Source organism: Strongyloides ratti, assembly GCF_001040885.1.
Source record: "Strongyloides ratti genome assembly S_ratti_ED321, chromosome : 1".
Classification (NCBI taxonomy): domain Eukaryota; kingdom Metazoa; phylum Nematoda; class Chromadorea; order Rhabditida; family Strongyloididae; genus Strongyloides; species Strongyloides ratti.
Window position 1 is genome coordinate 2,939,409 of NC_037307.1, and position 26,861 is coordinate 2,966,269.

Genomic DNA, 26,861 nt, shown 5'->3' on the forward strand with positions numbered 1-26,861 from the left:
TGTAATTTAACATAAAATATTACTTAACATTAATAAAAGATTTTTATCTAACTCTTTTTTATTGAAATAATATTTTTAACAACAAACACTTTGTCTATTTTTACTCCATTAAAATATTAAAAAAGAGATCCCTTAAATTTTAAGAAATCTACTTTTTATAATACTAAAAATAATAAATAAATAAAAAAAAAAAACTTTTGAGAAAAAAAAAATCCATTACTTTTATTAATAAAAATAATTTAACACCACTTGATATTAATGAAAGATAATAATATATATGTGTTAAAAAAAAACAATCCCTCTGTTGACATATGGTTTATTTTTATACTTCCTTTCTACTTTTCATTATAAAAATTAATAGTTAAATTAGAAATGGCAAATCACACATTTAACACTACAATACTATATTATTAAGTGTCATGGCATTTTATAAAAACCATTATAAATTATCTATATATAGTAAAAAGATGGTATAAATAACAAGAAAAGGATAAATGATCTACCAACTGTTGTTGAGTAAAAAAAAAAATATGAACATTTAAAAAGTTATTTTAAAGGTGAATTATGTAATTAATTAAAAAAAAAGTTTTATACAATATAAAATATTTTTTTCCATAAGTTGTCAGGTGTTTGAAAATATTAAATTTCTTTTTATTAATGATAGGTACATATAAAAGAATGAATGATGTAACAATAAAAGGTGAATATAATAAAATTAATGAGATTAACATTTTAATCAAGATCAAACTTATTTTCTTTTTTTTTTAAATATCTTGTTTTCCCTTTCATTTAATTAAATATATATTATACTTTAAATAAAAAGAAATATATATATTAAAATTAATTTGACAAAAAAAAATTTTTTTATGAAAGGGATAATCTCTGGCAAATATATATATATAAAATATTTCTTCTTCTTTTTTTTTCTGTATATTTATAAATATTAGGTATTTATGCCATTGATTTACATGTTTGAATATTTAATATCCTTTATGAAAAGGTTTGTAAAATAATTGATGAAGCACTGGTTTAGGAAAAAAAAAAGTATTTCTTATACTTTATGATGATTCATCAGAACCTTCCTCTTTATTTTTTTTTTCCTCCTTTTCTTCATTATCCTTCTCACCATTAATTTTATCTTTTATTGGAGATGTTTCTTCGGAGGTTGTTGAATTATTTGTACTAACAATAGATGCTGTATTTGAATTAATAATAGAACTACTAATATCAACATTTCCAAATGATCCTGGCATTTGAAAGAATATTGGTAAATTTGGTAATCCACCATTACCTCCACATGACAATCCCTGTTCACCAATAAATGATGGATTTGAAAAATTTAAAAAATTTCCTGTACTCCCAATACCAGGAGTTCCTAATATTGTTGGAGCTCTTATAAAACCAGTATTATTTGATGGTAATCCATTATTTCCAATAAGTTTTGTACCTCCATTATTATTATTACTACCTCCTGTTGCTAGTGCCATCATTTGGTGATTGGCAAAATAATTAGCCCAATAAGGATTTGTTCTTATTAAATTTTGAACAGCAGCAACATTACTTGCCTCATTCAATAACTCCATCCCAACAGAAGCTTGCCTCTTCCATTTTGTTCTCCTATTTTGATACCATGTTTTTACTTGTGTATCACTTAAACCCATCCTTTGTGCTAAATCCATACGATCTTGAACTGAAAGATATTTTTGTTTTTCAAAAGTATTTTCAAGTTCTTGTAATTGTTTATCTGTAAATATAGTTCTTGCTTTCCGACATTTTTTACTAGATGTAAAAGAATTATTTCCAGAATCTGTTTGTGATGGACTATTAGAGCGTAAAGAACTTGGGGAACGGGTTGGAGATCTATCAATAGATATACTTTCTCTATCTAAATCTTTTGGACAAGATAATAAAATATCTAAAATTTAAAATTAAATTAAATAATAAAGATAGTAATTACTTTTTATAGTAATAAAAAAATTTTTATTTATTTATAATTATTTTAATTAATTACCTCTTCTCATTGTTACGGATCAGTTAACTCATCAAAAGAATGTTTATCAAAAAAAAAACAATAGATAATTTCATTTACTAATAACAATTATCAATTTAAGGTAATTAATTAGAAGTCGCTTTAATATTATAGGTCATAATGAGTTAAAAGAAAAAACCTATTGATGATTTATCATAACAAAAGGTAAAAATTTTGTGACAAAATTTTACTTTTTATTATAAAATATATTTAATTTAAATTCTTACCTTTATTAGATAATGATGATGGAGAATTAAATTGTTGGTTGATTTGATTATTAAATAATAATTTAGACATTCCTCCATTTGAAGAGTTTGGTTCTAGTATATCTAATATTCTAAAAGAATTTCCACCACTGGTATTTGAATTACTTGATAATTTATGTGAATTATTTAATGAATTTTGTAATATATTTAAAGCATTTGGATCAGCACATATAAATGGATTAAGAAATAAACTTTTAGGATCTATCATCTTATCAATCAAAAATAATAATGACTGAAAATATTTAAAATAAATTAATAAAATGATATTTAATATATAGTAAATAATAAATATATATAGAAAATAATATAAAAATATTATTATATAACAGTAGAGGTAGTATTTTTAAATTGATGGCTATGAATATTAAAGAATACAAAAAAAAAAGTTAAACTCTTTGTCAAAATAAATACTTTGTTTTTGATTAAATTATTAATATATAAATACATCCCAAAAGAGAATAGTTTAAGGTTCACTATAAAAGTATTAATAAATACATATGTATATATATATATGTATATGTATAGTATATGTTAAAGTAAAAAATAAAAAATAATAAAAAAAAAATTTTTTTTATAAAAATTATAATGTCAGTTAAGTTTTTGAAAGAATGAACCTCAAAGAAATAAATAAATGAACATTAAATTGACTGCCTTCTTTTAATAATACTAAAACAGAAGTTAATTGAAGCAATAAAATCGTTCTATCTATCTATCACACTATTGGTTAATTTTATTGTACAATATTTATATGAATAAGTATAATATGAGGAATAAGATAAATATTCAACGAGAGAGGTGTATAATATTATTATTGTTATAAGTAGGCGGGATGGTTTGAAGTTACATTCTATGGTAATTGAAGCATATTAGAAATATATATATATATATATATATAATATTAAAGAGGGATGGCCTTGAATAAAAGTTACATGCTAGAAGTAGATTGTGGATGGATGAGGAGACAAAATAGATAATGAGTATGGGTGTGAGTTTTAAATTAATTGTCAAGAAAATGATTTTAAAAACATTTTATGCCAAAATAAAAGGCTCCATCAAAATGGGTGTGAATAATTTTTTTTTTTATTATTGTTATTGTTATAATATTGTCTTTTTCCAATAATTATGTATCAAGAAATTTCTCTAAATACATAACATCTTATGTGTGAAGACAGGAAAATAATAATATTAATCTAATTAAGCTTAGGGAGATTATACAAGATCAAACAGGGTTACAATCTACCTTAAAATATTAAATCTCTTTTATAATTACAGGAAATTGTTATAAAAGGAAGTTTATAATATTAACTCTTGAAGAAATAAATTTTTATAACTTAGAGAAAAATATAATATTATTTTCACAACAAATAAAAACATTATGTCCATTGAATATTTTGTTATAATTTTTAAATTATCCACTCTTTTTATCAACAATGATTTTGTCTTTAGTATTATAAAATTATCAAAAAATTTTTTACGCTATCATCCCAACGACAATGGTGTCTTTTTAACTATCAATTATCAAAGCAAAACATATATAATATAATATAAATTATGTATTTAAATACATTTTCAAGGAAACAAAATCAATTGAATGTCCATTAATAAATATCATATACATTGATGAGTTCTCATTTATATTAACTCCTCACTTTATACAATTAATATATATATATACCTCTTTAAAAATAATATATATATTTATATCAAAGCAAAGTGAATCACTCATTTCCCATTAACAGGTAACATTGACAAAATTTATTGTGAGGAATAAAATTGTTAAAAGAACCATCCGCTAAAATAATAATGATCATTTTGATGTGCTACATATTAGGTCTTTTCTATAATCATATATTTATTTAAAAACTCCCAAACATTTTCATAACTTCTTCTATTTCTTTCTATTGAATTAGTTAATATGATTTTAATTGACAGATTGGATTACCAACATTATTAAAGTTGTTTCAGAAGGAAACATCATTATATAAAAGTACAATAGTATAATTATGAGGTAGATATATACATAAAATATTTGATGAAAGGAAATGGTGAGGAAAATAGTTACACTTATAAACACACATTTATATACATATTTTTCATCACTTATTAATACTTGTTATAATAATTATAAAAAAAAAGTTATCTTTTATTTAACCAATTAAAGAATACTTCATAATATTTAATAAAAGTTTAACTTAATATTATGTAAACAATTCAATTCTTAAGATGAATCTTATTCACAGCTTTTTTTTTTGTTTTGTAATTTAAATGACCGCGGCAAATCTTTTGTAGGTAAAATTAACTTCTTATGATGCAATAGTCATCTTCGTCATTCTTCAAAGTCCATAAAAGGGTAAAAATGATGTGACAACAAGTATATAAGATCACATAAATTATCATACTTTTTACAAGTTTAAACCTAATAAAGTTAGTTCAAGTATCTACTTATTCATTTAGCAGAAATAAGAATAAAAAATAAATAAATAACAATATAATAGAATGGTAATATTAAAAAGTAATAAAAGAATAATTTATTTCATATAATACAAAATAATAATATAACTCAACAACTATATCTTTTTTACCGTAATTGCGTAACATACAATTTTATTATACCATCATCCTTTCATCTTTTTTTTTTCAATTATATTAGAAAGATATCTTTTGAAGACAATAAGATAAAATTATTCTTTATTTTTTAATCAGAAACAATAAATAATGGTGTCTTTTAAAAATTAATATAGTTAAATTATATAGTGAAACATATATAATGATACATAGAATCTTTAATTAACTTTTATCATCAAATATATATTATATATTTCTTTTGTAGTATGAAAAAGTTGAATCTCATAACATTCTCATTCCGCATCATATATATCATATTAATGATTAAATTGTTAACTTTCATTTATCAATAGAGACAAAAGAATTTTTGCTTATTATTTGTAACCATTAATAATAATATTTATACAATCTTATCAATAGATTATGATAAAACAAAAAAATAATATTTATTATAAAAGATTTTTGTTAAAAGAATTTTTTTTTTCTCTCTTTTTTTTTGATAATATTAAAAGAAGATAAAGAAAATTTTTATAACAATTGTGTAATAACTATATCAATAAATATAATATAGCATGTTATATGAAAAGTATTACTTTCAAAACAACCAAAAATTTTTCATAAAAAATTGATATTTTAGGTGGAGAAACTTTTTGTATTTTTAATATAATGACAACCTTTTTAATTATTTATTAATATATATTATTATTTTCTTTTGTCATAAAAGTTTTTGTTTATTTAAATAAAAATAAACTTTTATGATTATTAATTAATAAGTTTTTTGATAATTTTAAGGAAAAAAAAATTATATTTATTAATAATATTAATCATTAATTAACAATAAAAAAAATTTTTTATTTGGTTCAATAATATAAAATAAATTGTCATTTAAAATTAAACTACTAAAAATAGTAATTTAATTAATTTTTATTTGTTTAATTATTTATACATAAATAAAAATTAATCACACATTATCATAAAGTAAAAATTTTTTATAATAAACTGAATATACTTGTTATAATTAAAGGAAGTGTCAACATATGATACATTTTAGGTACTACATAGACATAAAATGGCTATAATATTTTTCTTCTTTTATTTAATACTAACAGATATTTATATAATGAATATTTAAAATGTTTTATTTTGTATATGTCAATCAAAAAAATGTTTTAATCTAAGTATTTTTTTTTTTTATTCTTTACATCATTAGAATAATATATTATTACTATTTTAATTAAAAATATTTTTTGGAGTAATTATTTTTATATAATTAAATGTAATTAATTATTAAATGATTAATTTAAAAAAAAAATTATTTTTACAAAAATGTTTATTTTTATGATCAATTTTTTTTTTCCTCTTCTTTTATACAAATTTATTTTTTCATTTTGAGAAAATCCCACACATACTACATTTGTATTTTCTATCTTTTGATTATTCTATCTTTTTCCCTTCCATCAACACATTCTTTCCTTTGAAGGCCTTTCCTGTTGCTGGTTTCTTTTTTAAATATACTTATATATAATCATTAATTATATTGGGTATGCATTTTTATCACAAATAATTTTATTTCTATAAATATATTATAATTTTTAGTCATATATTTATATTTATTTAAGTAATTAAGAAAAAGAAAACTTTTCTTACCCTTAATAATAATTTTTCTAGATATTATATCTTCCTTTAACAAGTGTGACGTCACACAAATATATATATATAATATTACAAAAATACACCTATATTTGTTTTTTAAATAAATTTTTAATTTTTAATAGGTGAAATATAAAAAAAAAACATTTCTTTTAAAATTGAAAAATTTATAAAATTTTATTATTTTTAACTTTAAAAAAAATTAAAAGAAGTAATGATAGGATATTATAACTATTCATTTACTATATTATTTATTATAATTTTTATTCACATTCATAATGTTAAAAATGAAAAGGCAATTCTTCAGGCAGGTCGGGTAACAGCAGATGCCTTGTTAACATCAACACTTAATGTAACACAACATATTGAATCACCTATTAAAGGATTTCCACTTCGAGGTTAGTTTACATAATAACACATTTTTGTTATAAAATTTTTTTACTTCCTTATTTTTGTTTTTTTTTTTGTTGTATTTTAAGGTAATATGGGAAAATGGGAAATGTCATCATGTTTAGATCAAAATGGTATATTAAGAAGGCATGGTGAGGAATTCATTCCAAAAGGTAAGGAATTCTGGCATGCCTGCAATAATGGTGTTTTCAAAATCATTGCTTGCAGGGGAAGTATAAAAAGTGGAAGAGTTAAGATACCTTTAGATAGTACAATATATGTTAGAGGATTTTGGTATAAATGTATTGATAGGGGTGATGGTAAAGTAGAATATCAAGAAGGTATGCATAATTAAAATAATAATAAAAAAAATATTTAAAATTCTGTAGAATCATCATGTAAAATTGGTAATAGACATTATCATGATGGAGATTTTATCAATACAGGTGGTTTTCGTATGCAATGTACAACCTCAGGACATGCTATTATTGGTTGTTATTATAAAAATAGTAATGGTACAAAAATATCAATGAATCCTGGTGATAAAATTACATATAATGGTGTTGTACATTTTTGTAAACAAATAAGAAATAAATTTTTTTTTCAAACGATGGAAACAGGTTGCCGAAAAGATGGAAAAATTTATAATAATGATGAAGTATGGGTAAAAGGAAATATTGTTTATAAGTGTGAATTTGGTTTAATTAATATTGTAGCATGTCAAACTGAAGATGGTCAAAGACTTTCTGTTGGTAATAGAATTATAAAAGATAAATACATACTTCATACATGTACTAGAGAAACTGATAAAATAGTACGTTACACAATGTCTACCTGTGGTAGACCTAATTTTCCAGCTTGTGAACCTACTGCAATTGAACCACCACAAATTAATTTAGAAGCAAATGAAAATAGAACATTAAGTGCACATAAAGAGTCACTAAGAAATGTAGGTTTATTTTTAAATATCATAGAAAATAAATATTATTAAATATTTTTTTTAAGGAACTTAATATTCATTCATCTGATATGAAATTAATTGATACATCAGGATTACGTTTACTAAAATCATCATTGTTATCAGGAAGATGATCTTTATAAATATATTTCTTCTCAACATTTTATCAAAACTAAAAATGGTCTTTTTTGTAATTAAAAAAATAATTTTTTTTATTTATTCAACTAATTTAAAATAGTTATTTTTATTTGAAAAGTTATCTTTTTATATATAAAATAATATTATAACTATATATTAATGGTCTTATAAAAATGAGTCATTGATAATAGGTATAAATAAACTTTACATCATTATTTTATCAAAATAATTTAATTTAATTTTTAGGTTATTTAAACTAAACATATCAATTGATGTTAACTTTACTATCTAACTAAATAATAACTTTTGATTCTTAAAAATATAATTAATTTTAAAAATGTTATGTTAATTTTTAAAAATATTATTTAATAAAAAGTAATTCCTCTTTAAACTTTTGATAATATTTTAATTATTATAAATTAAAAAAAAGAAAGTATTTTAAATTTATACTTAATTAAATACTCATAAATTAAATAATAATTTGTTTAATATATTATGATCATGACATAACAATAATTGTACTTTAATTAAACATATTTTAAAATAGAAGTACAATTTAAAAAAAAAATTTATTAAAAATTTAAAAAAAAAAACATAAAATAATTTATATTAAAATGTTGGTAAAAAGTAATTTTAATTAGAAATATATAACATTACATTTTAAGAATAAAAATATCATTAGCATATATTTTATCCTGTTATTATTACATCATTAAAAGTATTAAAAATTTTATTTCTAAAAATTATTTCCATAAAAATGTGATCTTTTGTAGGGGGCATTTTTTTTTGTTGATGATTAACCTTGTTCTGTTATCTTTTTCTCTTCTTTTAAATAAAATTATAATATTAAAGTTGTTTTAAAGATATTTAAAAATATTGAAAAGTTATTTTGTTACTATTATAATTGGTTTTTTTTTTATAAATAAAATTATGTATAATATCAAAGTAGTCAATTTATAAGTTGTAATATTTAACTTTTTTCTTCATGTATATGAGTGTAAAAAATATTTTTTGTTAATTGATTTATTAAAGTGATTTTTGCATATTTAACAAACTTTAATTGAGTACATCTTCTGATAATAAAAATATATTCTACTGTAAAAGAAAGTTTAATAAATTTTATCTTTATTTTAATTTTCTACCAATTTACAAATTTTAATATTAAAATGAAATTTTATAATAAATAAAATTTTATTATTTTAAAATAAATAGATAAAATAAAGTTCCACTAATTAGTAATTTTTTTATTATATAAAATTCTACTACTTTTGATAGTAATTTTTGACAAATTAAATGTTTAAGATAATAATAAAAAATGTCAAAAGGAATAAATAAAAAATAAACTTATTTAAACTTTAATTTCCAGATGTTTTTTTTAATCATTATAATATTTTTAATTAGTAACATTATTACTTTGAAATATCTATTTTATATAATTTTTTATAATATGTTATTGTAAAGGGAACAATTATGAACCAATATAATATATATTATTTAATATATTTTATAAAATATCTTTTTTCATTAAATATTTTATGTTTTTAATATAGATAAAATATGGAATAAATAGAAGAAAAATGTTATAATATTTTAAAAATAGTTTCATTTAATGATTTTTTTTTATTTCATATACAAAATAATATACATTTAAACTATAAATAGTCTTTACACAATAATTAGAAATTTTTTTTTAATTTTACAAGTTACATCAAGCCATATCTCTTTATCATTTTTTGTCTAATTCTTTCTGAACGCCGAAGAACTGGTTTATTATCACTCTCCTCTTTTTGTTTTTTATCAATATTTACAGAGACATTCATATCAGATTTTCCTTTCATATCTAATATAGATTTATCATTAATGAACAATAATTTAACACGATCTTCTTGCATTTTTCTTAAACATTCCCGTGGAGAAGCAATTGACAAATTGTTAAAATCAATGTTTTTTCTATTCTTCAGAATTTTAGACCCTAATCCCATATTGTTCATACTTGAAACATTTCGAATAAATGATAAAGAAGTTTCATTGAAATTTCCATCAAATGTAGAATTTTCTATGTCAGCTAATTCTTTAAAAGTTTCATTTAAATCAACATTTATTGAGGGAACAATTGTCATTGAACCATCAAAAAAAGAATTGTGTTCTTGATAGTTAATATTTTTGGTGAGAAAAGAATCACATTTCTCAGAAAAGTTAGTGGTTAACGTTATATTATCATCTTCTTTTATTTCCCTTATTAAATGACTCGAATCATCAGAAAATCCTTTTATGGTATTATATATATTTGATTCAACATTTTTTTCCTGTCCTATCATTGAAATTCCATTATTATCAGTCAAATTTTTTTTTCCATCCATAATTGGCTAAAAAAAATACATATATAAAAAAGATAAAAATAAATTGTATAAATTACATTTTTTCTTTTTGATAATTTAGACTTTTTAGATGATACTTTAGAACGAGTCATATTTGAAGTGGTAAATGAAAATGACAAAAGTTGTATTGATAAAGATAGTTTATATACGATAAAAAAAATGATTTTGTTGAATTCATCACTTTAGTTATTTACAATTGTCATTGTTTTTTTTTTATTATCATTTTTATCGACTATTAAAAAAAGAAAAAACTAATAAAGTGTATCAAGTTCATCTAACATCCAAAGATAACAATTCCAATCATATAAAACATTAAAAAAAATATTATATTTAATTCCATATCGTGAGATGTATCTAAAAGAAGAATTGAATGTTCTTTGCATATATTTATTATAATATTCATTAGCCTCCTGAAGAAGTGATGGAGACAATGTATTGTCAGGATTAATTTTGATACTTCTTGCAAATGGTGAACCAAATGTATCTATAACAACAACATATATCCATTTTGGAATTTTAATTCTTATTTCTTTCCACATATAAAGATATTTAAGATTTTTAAAATTTTCTAAACCATCACTTCCAATTTCATTGACAAATTTTAAAAATAAACATTCAATTAAAGGCATGTTTGTTGTTATACTTGCTAAACAATTATTAGACAAATCAGGAACTTCACTTAAATAAAGTTTCTTAATAGTACTAGGCATTAATGTTGACAATCTTTCACATATCAATCCCATTAATTCATAAACCATATGTAATGCTTTAGCTCCAGAAAATGCTCTTTCTACAAATTCAAATGATATAGTTAAATTTTTTAAATTCTTTAATTTATTTAATTCTTTAAAATTTAAAATTAAATGAATTCTTCTTTTTCTTGTTTCAATATTTTTACCATATTTTATAATATCATTTATAAAACTTCTTTTAATAAAAATATGTAAATTTTTTAAATTATTATTAGAAATAAAAAGATCATTTAACTGTTCACATTGTTTTTCACTTTTAATATTTATTTTTAAACCAATAATATTACTTCTATTAAAGTTTATTTCTTTATACTTTCCTTTGATTAAACTTTTTAAACATGTATTTGGAAAATCATCAATAATAACATTTATATTATTTTTTTCACATAATGATATAAATTTTATTAATATTTCATTATTATTTGCATTGGTAAAATTACATAAAGTTACTATACATTTATCCTTTTTTGATAATGATTTAAAAAATATTGATAATTTATCTTCTATTAAGGTATAATTTTTAAATTTTATTCTTTCAGTTCCTAAATGTAACCAAAATTCTTTTAAATTTTTTATCTTTTCAAATATATCATTTTCATTTAATATTTCATTTTGATCTAAATAATTAAGAATACTTTCTATTGTTACTCCTTTAATAATTTTTATTCTAGAACTTGTTAATTTTTTAATAATACATAATTGAAACCATCTTATAGATGGTGAAGATGAGAAATGTAATCGTAAGGTAAAAGAATTAACAAATATCTGAAATAAAAAATCAATAAATGAAGCACAACTACTACTGATGAAATCTTCTTTATCTTTTGTCATATTAAAATTCCAACCTGTAAACCAAATTGTTATATTTGATGTCTTTTCTACATGTTCAAGAGAAATTCCTTTTAATCTTCTAATTTCTTCCTCAATAGTTGATGTAATTAATTTTGAAGATTTACAAAATATTTTCATTTCATTACTATCTTTACATACTGTTACATATATTGTATAATAAGGTATTTCAAGATCTAAATATTTTCTAATATTACATTTTGAAGTTTGTGTAAAGATAAATTTATTTGTTCTTCCAAAATTAACTATATCAGTTAGTGATTCCATATTATTTAAAATTTTGGTAAGAATATGTTTTTGTGAGATAGCATCATTAACCACTTTCGTTTGATCCATTCTTAGTAAAATATAATGTTAATAAAAAAAAATTTTTTAATGTTAAAACATTAGAGTTGATATATTTTATGACTTTAAAACACATGATTTTATATTTATTGTTAAAAATTTTGTTATTTAACAACTAACATTTGTTTTTTTTTTTAAATATATGTATATCAATATGTTTACTTTAAAATTAAGCTTAGGCTTGTTAACTTTTTTTATATTTAATAAAAATATATAATTAAGTGATGTTTATATTTTAAAAAAAAAAATCGAATGATAATAAAAAATTATAGATTAGAAATATTTGAACATGAGAAATTTATTTGACAAAATAATACTAATAAAAAAAAATAATTTATTTTTTTTTAATATTTAAATTATATGATATAGAATATTAATATAAATGATTATAAACAAACATTTTTTTTAATTTTTCTTATTATGTCATCTGTTTATCTTGGTGCATCAGGTGCACCAGGTACCAATGCAAATCATGGTTCGGGAAATGATGGTAAAAATAATAAGAATTCAAAAGGTGCTGGTGGAATTGGTGAACGTTCTGTTTACTTAATATCACAAAATACACAAATTACCAATAGTCCTTATAATAATAATAACAATATTAATTTTCTATCAAGAGGAAATGAAGCTTTTGGAGGTAGTAATGGTTCTAAAAATTCAAGTGCATACTTATCCCCTGGGGGTGCTTATTGTAATGGATCTTCTATTTATGCTGCAGTAAAAGTTACTGGAGTCAACAATAATAATACTATTGCTGGTAAAGGTCAGTCCACTAATAATTCACCAGGAGCAGTTGTTGGTAATTCTGGAAATCCTGGTACTGGAAGTGCTCATCCTATTGGTTCATCAGGATCAGTTGTTAGTAATTCTAGAAATCCAGGTACTGGAAGTGCTCATCCTATTGGTTCATCAGGAGCAATTGTTGGTAATTCTGGAAATCCTGGTACTGGAAATGCTTATCCTACTGGTTCATCAGGAGCAGTTGTTGGTAATTCTGGAAATCCTGGTACTGGAAATGCTTATCCTATTGGTTCATCAGGAGCAGTTGTTGGCAATAAGGATGGTCATGTTGGTAATCGTACTTTTTCTGATGTTTCATCTGGAACAAATGTTAGTCTTAATGAAAATCCAGTTGGTGGAGGTACTTTTTCTAATGGTTCATCAGGAACTAATGTTAATCCTGTTACGAAACCTAGTTCTGGTATTGCAAAAAGTATTTATATGGCTCCATCTATTGCACACAATTCAAATAATGGTGTTTTTTATATTGATGTTCCTAAAGAAATGATTCAAAAAAATGTACAAGGTAATGTATCTAACAATGTACATGGAAATGTACCCAACAATATACAAGGTAATGTACCCAATAATATACAAGGAAATGTACCCAATAATATACAAGGAAATGTACTTAACAATATACAAGGAAATGCACCTAACAATATACAAGGAAATGTACTTAACAATGTACCCAATAATATGCAAGGTAATGTATCCAATAATATACAAGGAAATTTATCTAGAAATCCACAAGAAAATGTATCTAACAATTTACAAGGAAATGTACCCAAAAATATACAAGGTAATGTACCTAACAATATTCAGGGAAACGTATTAAACAATCTACAAAATAATTTACAAAGCAATGTACAAAAAAATTTAGAAAACAATATACCAGGTAAAAATTATGATATTAAAGATAAAAATCTTCATACTACTCCAACAATATCTAACTTACAAAAAGATCCAAGAGATAATTATATGAGTTTATCTCAAAACACTACAACTAATTTAAAAAAAAATAATGGTGGACAACAAATTTATGGTCAAATAGATGATAACACCTTTTCTTCAAATCCATTACTTTCTGCAGATGAAAAACATTGTACAAATTTATCAACAACTAAACCTATTAGTAATAAAGGAGGAAATGTACAAAATCATAATGATGATGAAGATAACAATGATGATGATAATAAATATGTAGTATTACCAAGTGATATGCCAGATAAACAAAAAACAAAAGCTATAATGTATAATGCATTACATGAACCTGTCTTACAGCCATCTACTAATGTTTCAACAATTAAAAAAAAGAAAAAGAAGAAAAAAAATAAAGACAATGTAGTTGCAGTACATATTATTTATGAAGAAGATGCATAATATAAAAAAATGTAAACATTTATTTATTAGTTCAATTAGAAATGTAATAATTAATACATTATTAGTGAAAATATTCATAAAAATTATTTATCGTCGTACTTATTTATTATTTTTATTTAGAATTACAATAATATATTAAAGTGATTAAAGTAAAATTTAGATAAGCAAATTTAAAAAAAGTTTAATAATTTTTATAATAAAAATTTTTTAATAAATTATTAATATCACCATACTAATATTTTTTAGCTTAAAAAAGTATATTTTTTTATTATAAAAACATTTGATATTTGAAATTTATTACTTAATAGTTAATTTTTACAAACTTTTTAATCTATACATTATAAAAATTTAAATTTAAAATTTGCATATATTATTTAAATTTTAAAATTTGTTTAATTATAACTACAAAATGAAGAAAATATTTTTTATCTTATAATAGAAATATATTACACAGGATATTTATATATCATAAGTAACATTTTTCAAATAAAATTTTTTTATACTATAATTATATTTAAAATTAAAAAAAAAAATATCATAGTAATAAAATTTTGGTACATTAACATTAAATTTATTCATTTATATTATTAAATTTTTAGATACTTTTTACATTTAAATATCTTATAACTAAAGCTATTTCTAAAAGAAATATAATATTATATTTAAAAAAGCATCAAATTTTAAGTTAACAATCAAACTAAATATATAACATAAATTTTTTTGAATAAATCTAACAAATTACAAATATGCTATATAAAAATTTGGTGCAGCAACCCATTTAGTACATGGCTGATTTACAAGATTGTCAACATTACTATCAGAATCATTATCCTCTCCAATAAAATATGTTTTAGATGGAATCTCTCTATTAAGTTCTTCTTCATTAATTTCTTCAAAATTATTAATATTACCATCTACATTATTTATATTATTATTATCTTTACCTATAAGAAATGAATGTCTTTTTTTTATATTTTGTTTTAAAACAACTTCAAGATCCTCAGAATTAGATGATAATATTAAAAATTTAAGTTTTTTTGTACTCATTAATATATCACCAATCATTTCAAAATTTATAAAATTTGTACATTGACATTCAACAACAGATAAACTTTCCATTTCATTAATTATTGGTAATTTATAACATAAAGGAATAATTTTATTGGCAAAACATAATTTTGTCAACTCCATATAAGTAATATTTTTAAATTTTTGTATAAACATTGTAAAATCTTCAAATTCTGAACATCTCTCAGCATTAATTGTTAAATTATATACTGATGAACCATGTTTAAAATAACGATTACATATTTCAAAAATTTTTGATTGCCCAATAACATCCATAACAATTATACCAGAATTTGATAAATCCATTTTTTTAAGATATCTTTCAATTTTTTCAATATTAATTATTTTCTAAAGTAAAAAAAAAAGAAAAAAGACAAAACATAATATTGTATTAGAATAAAAAAAAAACATACTTCATTTGGAGGTGAAAAATAATTAACTTTAATTTGTTTATTTTCACAAGTACAATAAAATTTAACTATTGTACCAAATTTTGAGTAGGTACTTTTAATTGTAAGTTCTTCCATTTTTGGTTTTGGTAAAGAATAAAGATTATATTTAATAAAATTATTATAAAATTTTGATACCAATCTAAGATTATATATTGTTTTCCAATCAACTTTTTTAAGGACAAGTTTTAATATTTCATTTGGTAATAATTCAAAAGGAAATAAAGAAAAATTATTATGAGATTCCATCTTAAAAATATATCTAAAAATAAAAGTGTAAAAAAAGTTTACATCTTTGTAAAAATATTATTGGCAAAGTAGATGTTTTTCTAATAAACACAACACTTTGCCACTCAGGAATTAGACGCTTCATACAAATAAGAAATTTTTTAAACTTATTATAGACAAAAATATTTCAATAGGTAGTTATCTTTATTTATTTAAAATTATCGTATATACAATTAGAAGACTAGATATTCAATATGTATTATAGAGAATATATACTTTAAAATTAAAAAAATATATATATATTTGCATATTTTATCAGTTTCTTAAACTATATATTTATAGTTATATCATTAAATGAAAATTTTATAAATCTTTATTATAAAATCAAAAAAAAATTAACTTATTATTAAGTATAAAAAAAATTTTAGAAATCGTGATAAACTTTCTTCAAAAAATCAAAAAAAAAAAGCTTAAGTTTATACTGTTTATGAATTTAAAATTATTACTAAAACAGTATGTGTTATTATAAACATATTTTTTTCTTAATCAAGTAAAGTTATAATATTCTTAAAAACATTTTTATATAAATTTTTAAATATTCACGTGATAAAATTAAATTCAACATTAAAATTACATTTACATCACTATATTTTTTTTCAGAATACATTTATAAAAAATTATATTTATAATATACTAGAAAGTATTCTTATAATGACTAAAAAAAAACTTACTATTACTGAATATCTAAAATAACAAAATATTAATATATTTGTCGTAATTGTACTTGATAAAAAATTTTTTTAATTATTATTATATAAATAGTATATTTTAAAATTTATTATTAATGAGAAATGTTATATAACTTCCTCAAGGAATAAACTTTATGAATACATAATTCAAATTTACAATATTTTCTGAATGAAAAAGAAAATTATTAATCTACGTGGATGTATTTTATTCCTTTCACTAGTTCTCAAAGTAATATATTTATTTTGTATAATTTTTTTTTCAATAACAAAATTATTACATTTAAAATATATATTTGTAGTTAGTTAAGTTTTTGATTATTAAAGAACAATCTCTTAACTATATTTAAGTTAACAAATTTTATACATTTATTAAATTCCTATTCTGACATGTTTACATTTTGTTGTAATATAAATTTTTCTGGAATAGTTATAAGAGAAAAATGTATTATGAATATTTGTAGATGATATATGTTTAAAAAAAAATTTTAAAATGATAAACTTTTGACAATAAAAAAATTTTTCATTTTTGTTTATAGTACAAAATATAATTTAAAAAGTCCAGATAGCTTTAGTTTTTTTAATTAAATTTCATTTTAACTTAATTTAGAGAAGTATTTTTTTTTTGATTTTATCAATTTTATTTTTACTAGTATATATAATATATTAATAGTAATGGGAAATACATTATCTTTGTGAAAATATTAAGTTTTATTAAAAAAAAATAAGTGATGTAAATATTTGAGTTAACAATTTTTTCCTATTTCTTCAATTAATAATCAAAACTTTTTAATCAAAAGTTAATTTAATATTCTTTTTTTTTGTGGCAAAAAATGAAATCTTCTCATATTAGAAATTAAAATAACATAGTAATAAATATTTTTCAAACAAGTTATTAGATACTTTAAATTTATATAAATAAAACAATAAAATGGCTACTACTTTTCTTAATGTATAACTACTAAAAGGTTGATTTTTTTTATAAATAAATAGTCTTTTTATTAATTTAAAAATTAAATCATTTAGACAAACAGAAGTTATTATAGATAATATTGATATAAAACAATCAAACAATATAGTTTTCAATTTTTGATAACAATTACATATATTTATAAAATAAACAACATTTAAAGGACAAAATAATTATTACAATATTTATATGAAAATTTTTATAAATAAAATACTTTTACAAATATTCATTTTTATTTATGTGTAAAAATTTTTTTGTAAATTTTTAAAAACAAACTAATACCTATATAATGAATAAAAGTAAGTTATCTGAAAAAGTATTTATTTGAAAAAATATTTTAACGTCATAGAAATTAATTAATAATTGAAAGTTGTTTATTTCTAGTTAAATAAAAAAATCAAAGTTGTTAATAAATATTGATCATAAAATAATTGCAATACAAAAGTTTTTTTTTTTTCTATTATATCAAATTAATAATATTTTATTGAATGTCACAATATTTTATCTAATATAAATAATTACTTTTTTTTTAAGTAAAAATTTTCTCAATTAAAACTGTTATGTCAAGGAAACGTGTAATTATTTCTAATGATAAATTGAAGACAATAAATATACATAATATTATAAAAAGCATTCACGTAATTAGAAATAAATATGTACTACATCAGCAATACAGAATTTTAAAATATTTCTGGTAAATAAAAGTACATAAATTATGTTTTACATTTAATCTATCTTTTTATATTTCAAAATTTGACTCATTTATATGTTTACTATTTTAATGGAAAAAAAAATTACATGATATTAAAATAAAATATTGGATATAAATAAAATTAATTTAACAGATGGTTTTTTTTTTTTCATAAATTTAAGTTTGTAAAAATTTTTCATGTTTACAATAAAGAATTAATAAAAAATTATTAATATTAAAATTAAAAATTTTTTAAAAGAGATTACATTAAGAACATCCTTTCAAATATTTACATATCAACAAGTATTATAACTTTTAATGGGTGAATTTTTAATAATAAAGTGGAAATATTTTAACAGTTAAATAATATAATAAAGACATATTTTTAAGTAACATAAAGTTAAAGATTTAAATATTTACTGACTTTTTCAGGAAAAAAATTACATAAATGTAAAAAAAATTTTAATTTTTTAAATTATAAAAATTCTATTTAATATATTTAAAATGATCATATTTTTTAATGTTTAATTTTGTTTATTATTAAACTTTTATTTTATATTTATGTTCTTACTTTATCTTTTCATTTCTTAAATTTTCAAAATTAATTGAAACTATACAAACCCTTTTCAATTCATTAAAAGTTTTTAATTATCAAAACTTAAGATTAGTTATTTAAAATGATTTATAACAAATATAATTGTAAAACTCTTCTACTATATTTATATAAAATTATTTTATGTGACATAAATATAAAAAAAAATATTTAAGTTGGATCAAATTCATTTTTTTTAATAAAATTAATATCCTCCAAATTACACAAGCTTCCCCACCAATACTCCATTTTCATAATAAATAATTATTTCTGCTCCATTATAACATATTTTAAAGTTATACACTCTTATTAAATTAAAGATACAACTATTTTTGGTATACAAAAATTGATAAAGTTTGTAAAAAATTTTATTTTCATTATTAAAAAATTTTTTAATTCTTCTTAATATACCATATTACTATACATATTTATTATATTATGTTGATTCATTGAATACATATATAATATGCCTCCTGTGATTAATAGTTTATTCATTTTAAAGTTGAATATTTGTTAAATTTTTCTTTAAAATAAAAATAAATATATTTTCAGAGAGATATACTTCAATATTTTATCCATTCTTTACTTATATTATAATAAATTATTGAATTTGATAAATTCATATAATCAGAAAGTCAAAAAAAAAGTAAATTTTTAACACTACTTAAATTTATTTGAATATTGAGAAATTTAAAGATAAAAATTTGTACAATAATATTACTGGAGCAATATAATAATAATAAAAAAGAAATAAAGTTTAAAAATGACAAGAGATACTAATCTTCTTTATAAACCTTTAAAAAGTAAAAAAAAAAAATTTTTTTTAAATTTTTTTTCATGTTAAAATTAACATCAAATATCTCATCTAACAATAATATTATTGTAATCAGTTTATATTAAAAAGGTTACTCATTTTAAAATGTTATTATTAATAGAAAATTTTTTTTTATACTTTTATGATAAAAATTATACTTTAATTTTATATATCTAAAATATTTTTTAAAAAAAATTATCTTATACAAATAAAAAAATAGTCATTTATTTAGTTAAGAATATATATTTGATATGATAATAAAATATATAGATAGATTATTAATATATTTATGAAAAATGTCACTGCATATAAGTGATAAATTACCTTTGGAATGATACCTATGGAATTAATTTTTATATTGATATAATACATATGTTGCAATAAAGTAATAATCTCTTCCGCAATTGGCTAATTTGATTAATTTTTTTTTAAAAAAAAATCAAAGTTCATCATTCATTAATAAATATTTCTTTGAATGTTAAGGAATTATTTTTTTTTTTTCTTGACAAGATAATCTGTAAATTATTATAAAAACTAAAACAACTTTGCTTAACTATATTAAGATTTTGATTACGAAATTATTATTAAAATAATCATGAAAATATATGAAACACCAATTAAAAAAGAAAATATTTGTAGTCCATTGGCTTGTCTTGTTTCAAGAAAAGCTATTAGAAAAACTCCGACTAAATATGTTGGGAGCGTAAGTAAATATTTTTGTGACAGATAGGTTTAATTTTTTTAGGATGGTTCAATTAATTATTCATATTATCCATATTCTCATAATGGTGGAGATCGTTATATACCACTTAGAGAGACACAAGAAGATTGGAGTTCTATTTGGAGTGAAGGTTTACAAAGTAGTATATTTAGTGATATAAATGATAATGAAAATGATAAACGGTGTAAAATTCATGAAACACGAAATTCTCCATCAAAAAATCAGAATCATGTACATAAATTATTACTTCGTAATGAAATGTTAAATTCAAATATATATAAAATTGATAAAAAAAGTATTCCGGGTTATTGTAATGCTAGTGAAAAAATTGCAAATATAACACCATTATTTAAATATGGTTGTGGACGGATACAGAAGAGACGACATGAGTATAAAGCAAATATTGTTACATCATATCCATGTCCATTTTCCCAAGCAAGTTTATATTTACTTACTCAAAATGTATCAAAAAAACCAAAAATTCCATCAGAATCATATAGAACATTAGATGCACCAGATTTAATTGATGATTTTTATTCAAATTTAATAGATTGGTCATCTAAAAATATAATTGCTGTTTGTTTAAAAAATAGATTATTTTTATATGATGCTTTGACATCTGAAGTTACCCAACTTTGTGATGCAACAGAAGATATAGCTTCAGTAAAATTTTCTCCATCTGGTGAATTAATTGCATTTGGTACAAGAACTGGTGAAATAAAAGTATGGGATTTAGAAAAAAAAGTTGAATTATTTTCAAATGATAATGAATTTGGTAGAATAGGTAATCTTGCTTGGGGTTCTCGAGGTATTTTATCACTAGCAACAAAAAGTGGATACATTATAAATCTTGATCAAAGAAATTATAATAATGTTATTCATAGATGGAAAAATCATAAATATGAAGTTTGTGGAATTCAATGGAATAGTTCTGGAGATCTTTTAGCTTCTGGTGGTAATGATAATATTGTAAATATTTGGAATGTACGCAAAAATTCATCAATGGATACATACAATGAACATACTGCTGCTGTTAAAGCTTTATCTTGGTCACATCATAATAATGCTATACTAGCTACGGGTGGTGGAACATCTTGCAAAACAATTTATATTCGTGATACAAATACGGGATCATCGATTAAATCTGTTAAAACAAATTCACAAATTTGTACCTTATTATGGTCAAAGAACACTTTTCAACTTGTTACCACACATGGATATCAAGAACATGCTGTTATAGTATGGGATTATCCAAGTATGAAGCCTTGGGCTTTATTAAAGGGACATGAAGGAAGAGTTTTATATAGCGTATGTTTAATTAAATATTTTTTTTTATAATTACTTGAGTTTTTAGGCAATGTCCCCAAATGGTCAATCAGTGATTACTGGATCAAATGATGAATCTTTACGTTGGTGGAAATTATTTCCTAATGTATGCCGTAATGTTTCTACTTTTCGTTCCAAAATTGTTCCATACAATCTAGTTCGTTAATAATTTTAATAAAATATATTTGTTGTATTTATTGTTTTAGAATTTTTCAAACATCCATGATGTTTTTAATCATATGAATTATGATTTGTTAAATAAATAGCCTTAAACTTTTGTTATTCAATTGTTTCTAATGATTTAATATAATTTTTATGAATACTATTGTAAGCAAAAGTTTAAAAATGATGAATCTTCTTTGTTTACGAAAATTGAAATGTTTTGTATGAAAATTTTTTCTGGATAAAAGTTATCAATAATTGCTGTTTGACACTAACTTATTATTAAAATTATGTCCATCTAATAATCCATAAAAAACATAACTTTCTATATAATCATGACTATACTTTTATTGAAATTTTATAAATTGTCATCAATTGAAGTTAAAAACAAAAGTAAGAAATATTTTTTGAAGAAAATCGTCTTTCAAGACACAGCATAGATTTACAAAAACAATCTGACTATTCTAGATTACTTTTTTACGACAAGTTTATTAAGTCTAATTTTATCATCGCATCAAATATATAACTGGAAATTAAATAAGAAATTTAATTTGAAAAAAATTTTCAAGAACGTGCTCATAATTAAGACAAATAAAATTATATAAAGCTTAAGTTTTTATATGTATGTTTTCACTATATCAAACAAAATTAATTAAAAAAGTTTAACATTTAAATTAATATTATATGTTAATTTTTTTATTATATTTAATATAAAACTATAATCTTTGAATTAGATAAATTTGATTCTAGAAATATCTTTCCAATTTTAGCCATTTTTTTATCTTTGTCTAAAATTTTATTAAATAATTATTAATTTTAAAAAGTGCAATTATAGTATTCCCGAAGCCATGTCTGTGAAATGATAAAGTTTTTCTAGGCAAAATTTTATCTTTTAAAAAGCGTAAATTTTTAGTCAACAAAAAGTTTTTAAAATTTTAAATGTTGAAAAAAGTTTTATCAACTTAAATTTTCTTACTTAAATTAACGATTTAAAGTAATCGTTAATGAAATTAATACTCTATTTGTATGACTATTTTTCATACAAATTGTTTATAGTTTTTTAAATTCCTACAAGTTAATAACTTAAAGTGCAAAAAAAGTAATTTATTCTATTTTTCATAATAGCCCTATTAGGTAAAAAAGAGTAAAAGCTAAACAATAATGATATATGAAAAGTAATAACTAATCTACAAACTGTTAATTGGTTTTCCGCAAAAAGCAGCAAGATTTGCTTCACGGAAAGCTTCTGAGAGGGTTGGATGTGGATGACAAACACGAGCAATATCTTCACATGATGCACCATACTCTAAGGCAAGCGTTGCCTCAGCAATCATTTCACCAGCATTTGGTCCAATAATATGTACTCCAAGAAGTTTATCTGTTGCTTTGTCTGATAAAACTTTAACAAAACCATCTTGATCATTATTTGTTTTAGCTCTTGAATTAGCAACGAATGGGAATTTACCAACTGTGTATGCAACATTAGCTTTCTTAAGATCTTCTTCACTTTTACCAACCCATGAAACTTCTGGATGAGTATATACAACTGATGGAATACAATTATAATCAAGATGTGTATCTCCACCACACATTCCACCAACAGCAAGAATTCCTTCATCTTCAGCTTTATGTGCAAGCATTGGTCCATCAATAACATCACCAATAGCAAAGATAGATTTAACTGATGTTTGGAAACGTTCATTTACAGGTATTCTTCCTTTACTGTCAACTTTTAATCCAACACTTTCTAATCCGAGATTTTTTGTATATGGTCTTCTTCCAATACATACTAAAAGTGTATCACAATCAAGTGTTTGTTTTTTACCATCTTTAGCTCCTTCAACTTCAACAGATATATTTTCACCATTTTTTTTAGCTCCCATAACTTTAGTATTAAGAAGAAATTTAAACCCTTGTTTTCCTAAAATTTTTTGGAAATTCTTTGATACTTCCATATCAATTCCCATTCCACCAACATGTCCTAAAAATTCAACAGCTGTAACTTCAGCTCCAAGTCTTTGCCAAACAGATCCAAGTTCAAGCCCAATAACACCAGCTCCAATAACAACCATCTTTTTTGGTACTTTTTTTAAAGATAAAGCTCCAGTAGATGAAACAATGTTTTCTTCATCAATTTGTATTCCATTAAATGGAGTAACTTCACTACCAGTAGCAACAAGAATATTTCTAGTGCTAACAACTTGTGTAGAACCATCACTTTTTTTAACACTTACTTGATTTGGTCCAACAATTGTACCGTGTCCTTGAATGTGACCAACTTTGTTTGCTTTGAAAAGCATAGCAATACCACTAGTGAGTGCTTTGACAGAATTAGCTTTAGCTGCCATCATTTTATCCAAGTTAAGAGTAGCACTACATTCAATACCTCTTGCAGTTAATTCTCCATGCTTAGCCATATGATAATAATGAGAATTATTAAGAAGGGACTTTGAAGGAATACAACCAACATTTAAACATGTACCACCAAGTGTTGAATCTTTCTCAACACAAATAGTTTTCATTCCAAGTTGGGCAGCTTTAATAGCAGCAACATAACCTCCTGGACCACCACCAATAACAACCAAGTCAGCATCTAAAATAAATTTTAAAGTAAATTAATAAAAAAAAATTAAAATAACCTGGTTTTGAAGAGCAAAAACGTGCTCCATTGATAAGACTTTGTGTTTGTAAAGAGAAAATTCTAGCTGAAGATAATCTTGATAAAGCCATACTACAATTATATATTGGTAGTGGAACCTAAAATAATTATATTTTATTAGTAAAGCTTATTGGAAATGAAATGAGCTCAATAAAAATTGACTGAAGTAAACTACATACTCTTACAAGGTTATACTATACCAATTGGAGACATAACGAGACAACTAGAAAATATGTATGTAAAATTTTCTTATTATCTGAGGCTCATTTGAATTCTCCAAATGAATTTTTTTAATCATATAAATTTATATTTATAATATTTAAATTTTTGAATATGGAAATGCAATAAAATATATTGAAATGATTTTTTTTTATATATTTTTTTATATTTTTGTAAAAATGTCTTTTATGAATGGTGTCATTAATGTTCCAATTATTTGTCTTATTGGAGCACCAGGTTCTGGTAAAGGTACTCAGGCAAAGATGATTGCTCAAAAATATAATATGACTCACATTGGTACAGGTGATTTGTTACGTGCTGAAATGGCTAAAAATGGTCCAGGTGCAGGAGAGATAAAAAAATTATTGGAGGTTGGACAACATGTCCCAAAAAATTTGGTTGAACAATTAATTAATGATGTTATTGTTCGTACAGCAATGAGTGGTACAAAAGGATATATTATTGATGGTTATCCACGCGATGTTCCTCAAGGAAGTTCTTTTGAAAAAAGATTCAAAGCTGTTAAACAAATTATTTATCTTGAAGTTTCTCCACCTGCTTTAGAGAAACGTCTTAAAGGAAGAACTGGTGCTCAAAAAAGAATTGATGATAATGATATTGCAATTAAGAAACGTATCATGCATTTCAAAGAATCCGTACTTCCATTAGTTGATCAATATAAGAAGAAGAAACAGTGTGTTGTTATTAATGGAGAAATGCCAATAGATGCTGTATTTGCTGAAATTGACAAATGTTTAGCAGGAAAATTTGAATAAATAGTATAATTTTTCCACTATAAATGTTTTTTAATAAAATTCGCTTCAATAACATTGTAATATTTTATAAAATTTTTTTTTCTGAAAATAGAACATAAACATTCTTAATACATTTCCAAGATAAAATATTTTTTTTTTATATTTTGAATATAATTGTTTTTAGTATAACAATTCTTGAAATATGTTAATTTTATGCTAAAACTTATAGTTTTTTTTATAGTTTTGTTAATAGTGAAATTATTTAAATGTAATAATACATAGTTTTATATATTTTTTTAGTCAAATATAACACCATTTAATGGTCTTAATTGATAATTCACATAATGGTTCTTCAGCATACCTCATAAGAGTGTTAAAAATATTCTTTTATTATTTTTAATGAAAAGTTTTACATTTATTTAATGGAGTTTTTAATAAATATTAACATATTTAATTATCTAAGAATGATATAAATAGAGTTAAATTTTTTTTCAATATCACCATTTCAAAAAACACAATATGAAATTTTCTATCTACTTTTTGGCTGCTATCGCTCTTTACTCATTTTCAACAATTAGTGCTGGAACATTCGAAGATGCCTTGTTTGATTTAGATGAAGAAGAATCAACTAACCCACCAGTTTATGAAAAATTATAATTTACATTTAAATTTAAATTTTTTACTAAATTATATTGAATAAAATAAATTTATTTTCATTATTACTTTCTTTTTTAATCAGTTATAATATGCAAAAAAAACAATTTGTTTATCAAAAAAGTACTTTTGAAAAAATCAAAGATTTTTTTTCACGTGCTTTTTTATTTCAAAATGTACAGTATAACATACAAAATATTAAATTTGTTGGAAAATTTTTCTTAGATAAAAAAAAAATATATACTTTAAAATCGTGTGATGTTATTGCTAGAAATAGTACAGATCCAACGATAGAAACAAAATACAAAGCTACTATTAGACAAA

The 26,861-nt window shown here is 21.3% G+C and overlaps 9 protein-coding genes across 9 annotated transcripts; 4 read left to right on the plus strand and 5 right to left on the minus strand.

Moving 5' to 3' along the window:
• Positions 1 to 1,058: 1,058 nt before the first annotated feature.
• On the minus strand, positions 1,059 to 2,503 carry SRAE_1000092900 (Homeobox domain and Homeodomain-like and Homeodomain, metazoa-containing protein; the record flags this gene model as incomplete). The annotated part of the gene is made up of 2 exons (XM_024647822.1): positions 1,059 to 1,915; positions 2,257 to 2,503. 2 exons carry the CDS (start codon positions 2,501 to 2,503, stop codon positions 1,059 to 1,061), a joined length of 1,104 nt encoding a protein of 367 aa, XP_024501861.1.
• A 4,221-nt stretch (positions 2,504 to 6,724) lies between these two features.
• Positions 6,725 to 7,992, plus strand: SRAE_1000093000 (Hypothetical protein; the record flags this gene model as incomplete). The annotated part of the gene is made up of 4 exons (XM_024647823.1): positions 6,725 to 6,908; positions 6,990 to 7,241; positions 7,290 to 7,849; positions 7,906 to 7,992. The coding sequence occupies 4 exons, from the start codon at positions 6,725 to 6,727 to the stop codon at positions 7,990 to 7,992; spliced, it is 1,083 nt and encodes a 360-aa protein (XP_024501862.1).
• A 1,707-nt stretch (positions 7,993 to 9,699) lies between these two features.
• Positions 9,700 to 10,466, minus strand: SRAE_1000093100 (Hypothetical protein; the record flags this gene model as incomplete). The annotated part of the gene is made up of 2 exons (XM_024647824.1): positions 9,700 to 10,362; positions 10,413 to 10,466. 2 exons carry the CDS (start codon positions 10,464 to 10,466, stop codon positions 9,700 to 9,702), a joined length of 717 nt encoding a protein of 238 aa, XP_024501863.1.
• Positions 10,467 to 10,625: 159 nt separating this feature from the next.
• Positions 10,626 to 12,311, minus strand: SRAE_1000093200 (Hypothetical protein; the record flags this gene model as incomplete). Its single annotated transcript, XM_024647825.1, has 1 exon — positions 10,626 to 12,311. The coding sequence occupies one exon, from the start codon at positions 12,309 to 12,311 to the stop codon at positions 10,626 to 10,628; it is 1,686 nt and encodes a 561-aa protein (XP_024501864.1).
• A 429-nt stretch (positions 12,312 to 12,740) lies between these two features.
• On the plus strand, positions 12,741 to 14,483 carry SRAE_1000093300 (Fibrinogen binding protein family-containing protein; the record flags this gene model as incomplete). Its single annotated transcript, XM_024647826.1, has 1 exon — positions 12,741 to 14,483. One exon carries the CDS (start codon positions 12,741 to 12,743, stop codon positions 14,481 to 14,483), a length of 1,743 nt encoding a protein of 580 aa, XP_024501865.1.
• A 738-nt stretch (positions 14,484 to 15,221) lies between these two features.
• On the minus strand, positions 15,222 to 16,249 carry SRAE_1000093400 (F-box domain-containing protein; the record flags this gene model as incomplete). The annotated part of the gene is made up of 2 exons (XM_024647827.1): positions 15,222 to 15,899; positions 15,965 to 16,249. The coding sequence occupies 2 exons, from the start codon at positions 16,247 to 16,249 to the stop codon at positions 15,222 to 15,224; spliced, it is 963 nt and encodes a 320-aa protein (XP_024501866.1).
• Positions 16,250 to 20,636: 4,387 nt separating this feature from the next.
• Positions 20,637 to 22,354, plus strand: SRAE_1000093500 (Fizzy/cell division cycle 20 related 1; the record flags this gene model as incomplete). Its single annotated transcript, XM_024647828.1, has 4 exons — positions 20,637 to 20,744; positions 20,787 to 22,070; positions 22,117 to 22,245; positions 22,295 to 22,354. The coding sequence occupies 4 exons, from the start codon at positions 20,637 to 20,639 to the stop codon at positions 22,352 to 22,354; spliced, it is 1,581 nt and encodes a 526-aa protein (XP_024501867.1).
• Positions 22,355 to 23,437: 1,083 nt separating this feature from the next.
• SRAE_1000093600 (Dihydrolipoyl dehydrogenase) lies at positions 23,438 to 25,122 on the minus strand (the record flags this gene model as incomplete). The annotated part of the gene is made up of 3 exons (XM_024647829.1): positions 23,438 to 24,843; positions 24,890 to 25,007; positions 25,105 to 25,122. 3 exons carry the CDS (start codon positions 25,120 to 25,122, stop codon positions 23,438 to 23,440), a joined length of 1,542 nt encoding a protein of 513 aa, XP_024501868.1.
• Positions 25,123 to 25,316: 194 nt separating this feature from the next.
• Positions 25,317 to 25,904, plus strand: SRAE_1000093700 (Adenylate kinase isoenzyme 1; the record flags this gene model as incomplete). The annotated part of the gene is made up of 1 exon (XM_024647831.1): positions 25,317 to 25,904. One exon carries the CDS (start codon positions 25,317 to 25,319, stop codon positions 25,902 to 25,904), a length of 588 nt encoding a protein of 195 aa, XP_024501869.1.
• Between the last annotated feature and the right edge of the window lie 957 nt (positions 25,905 to 26,861).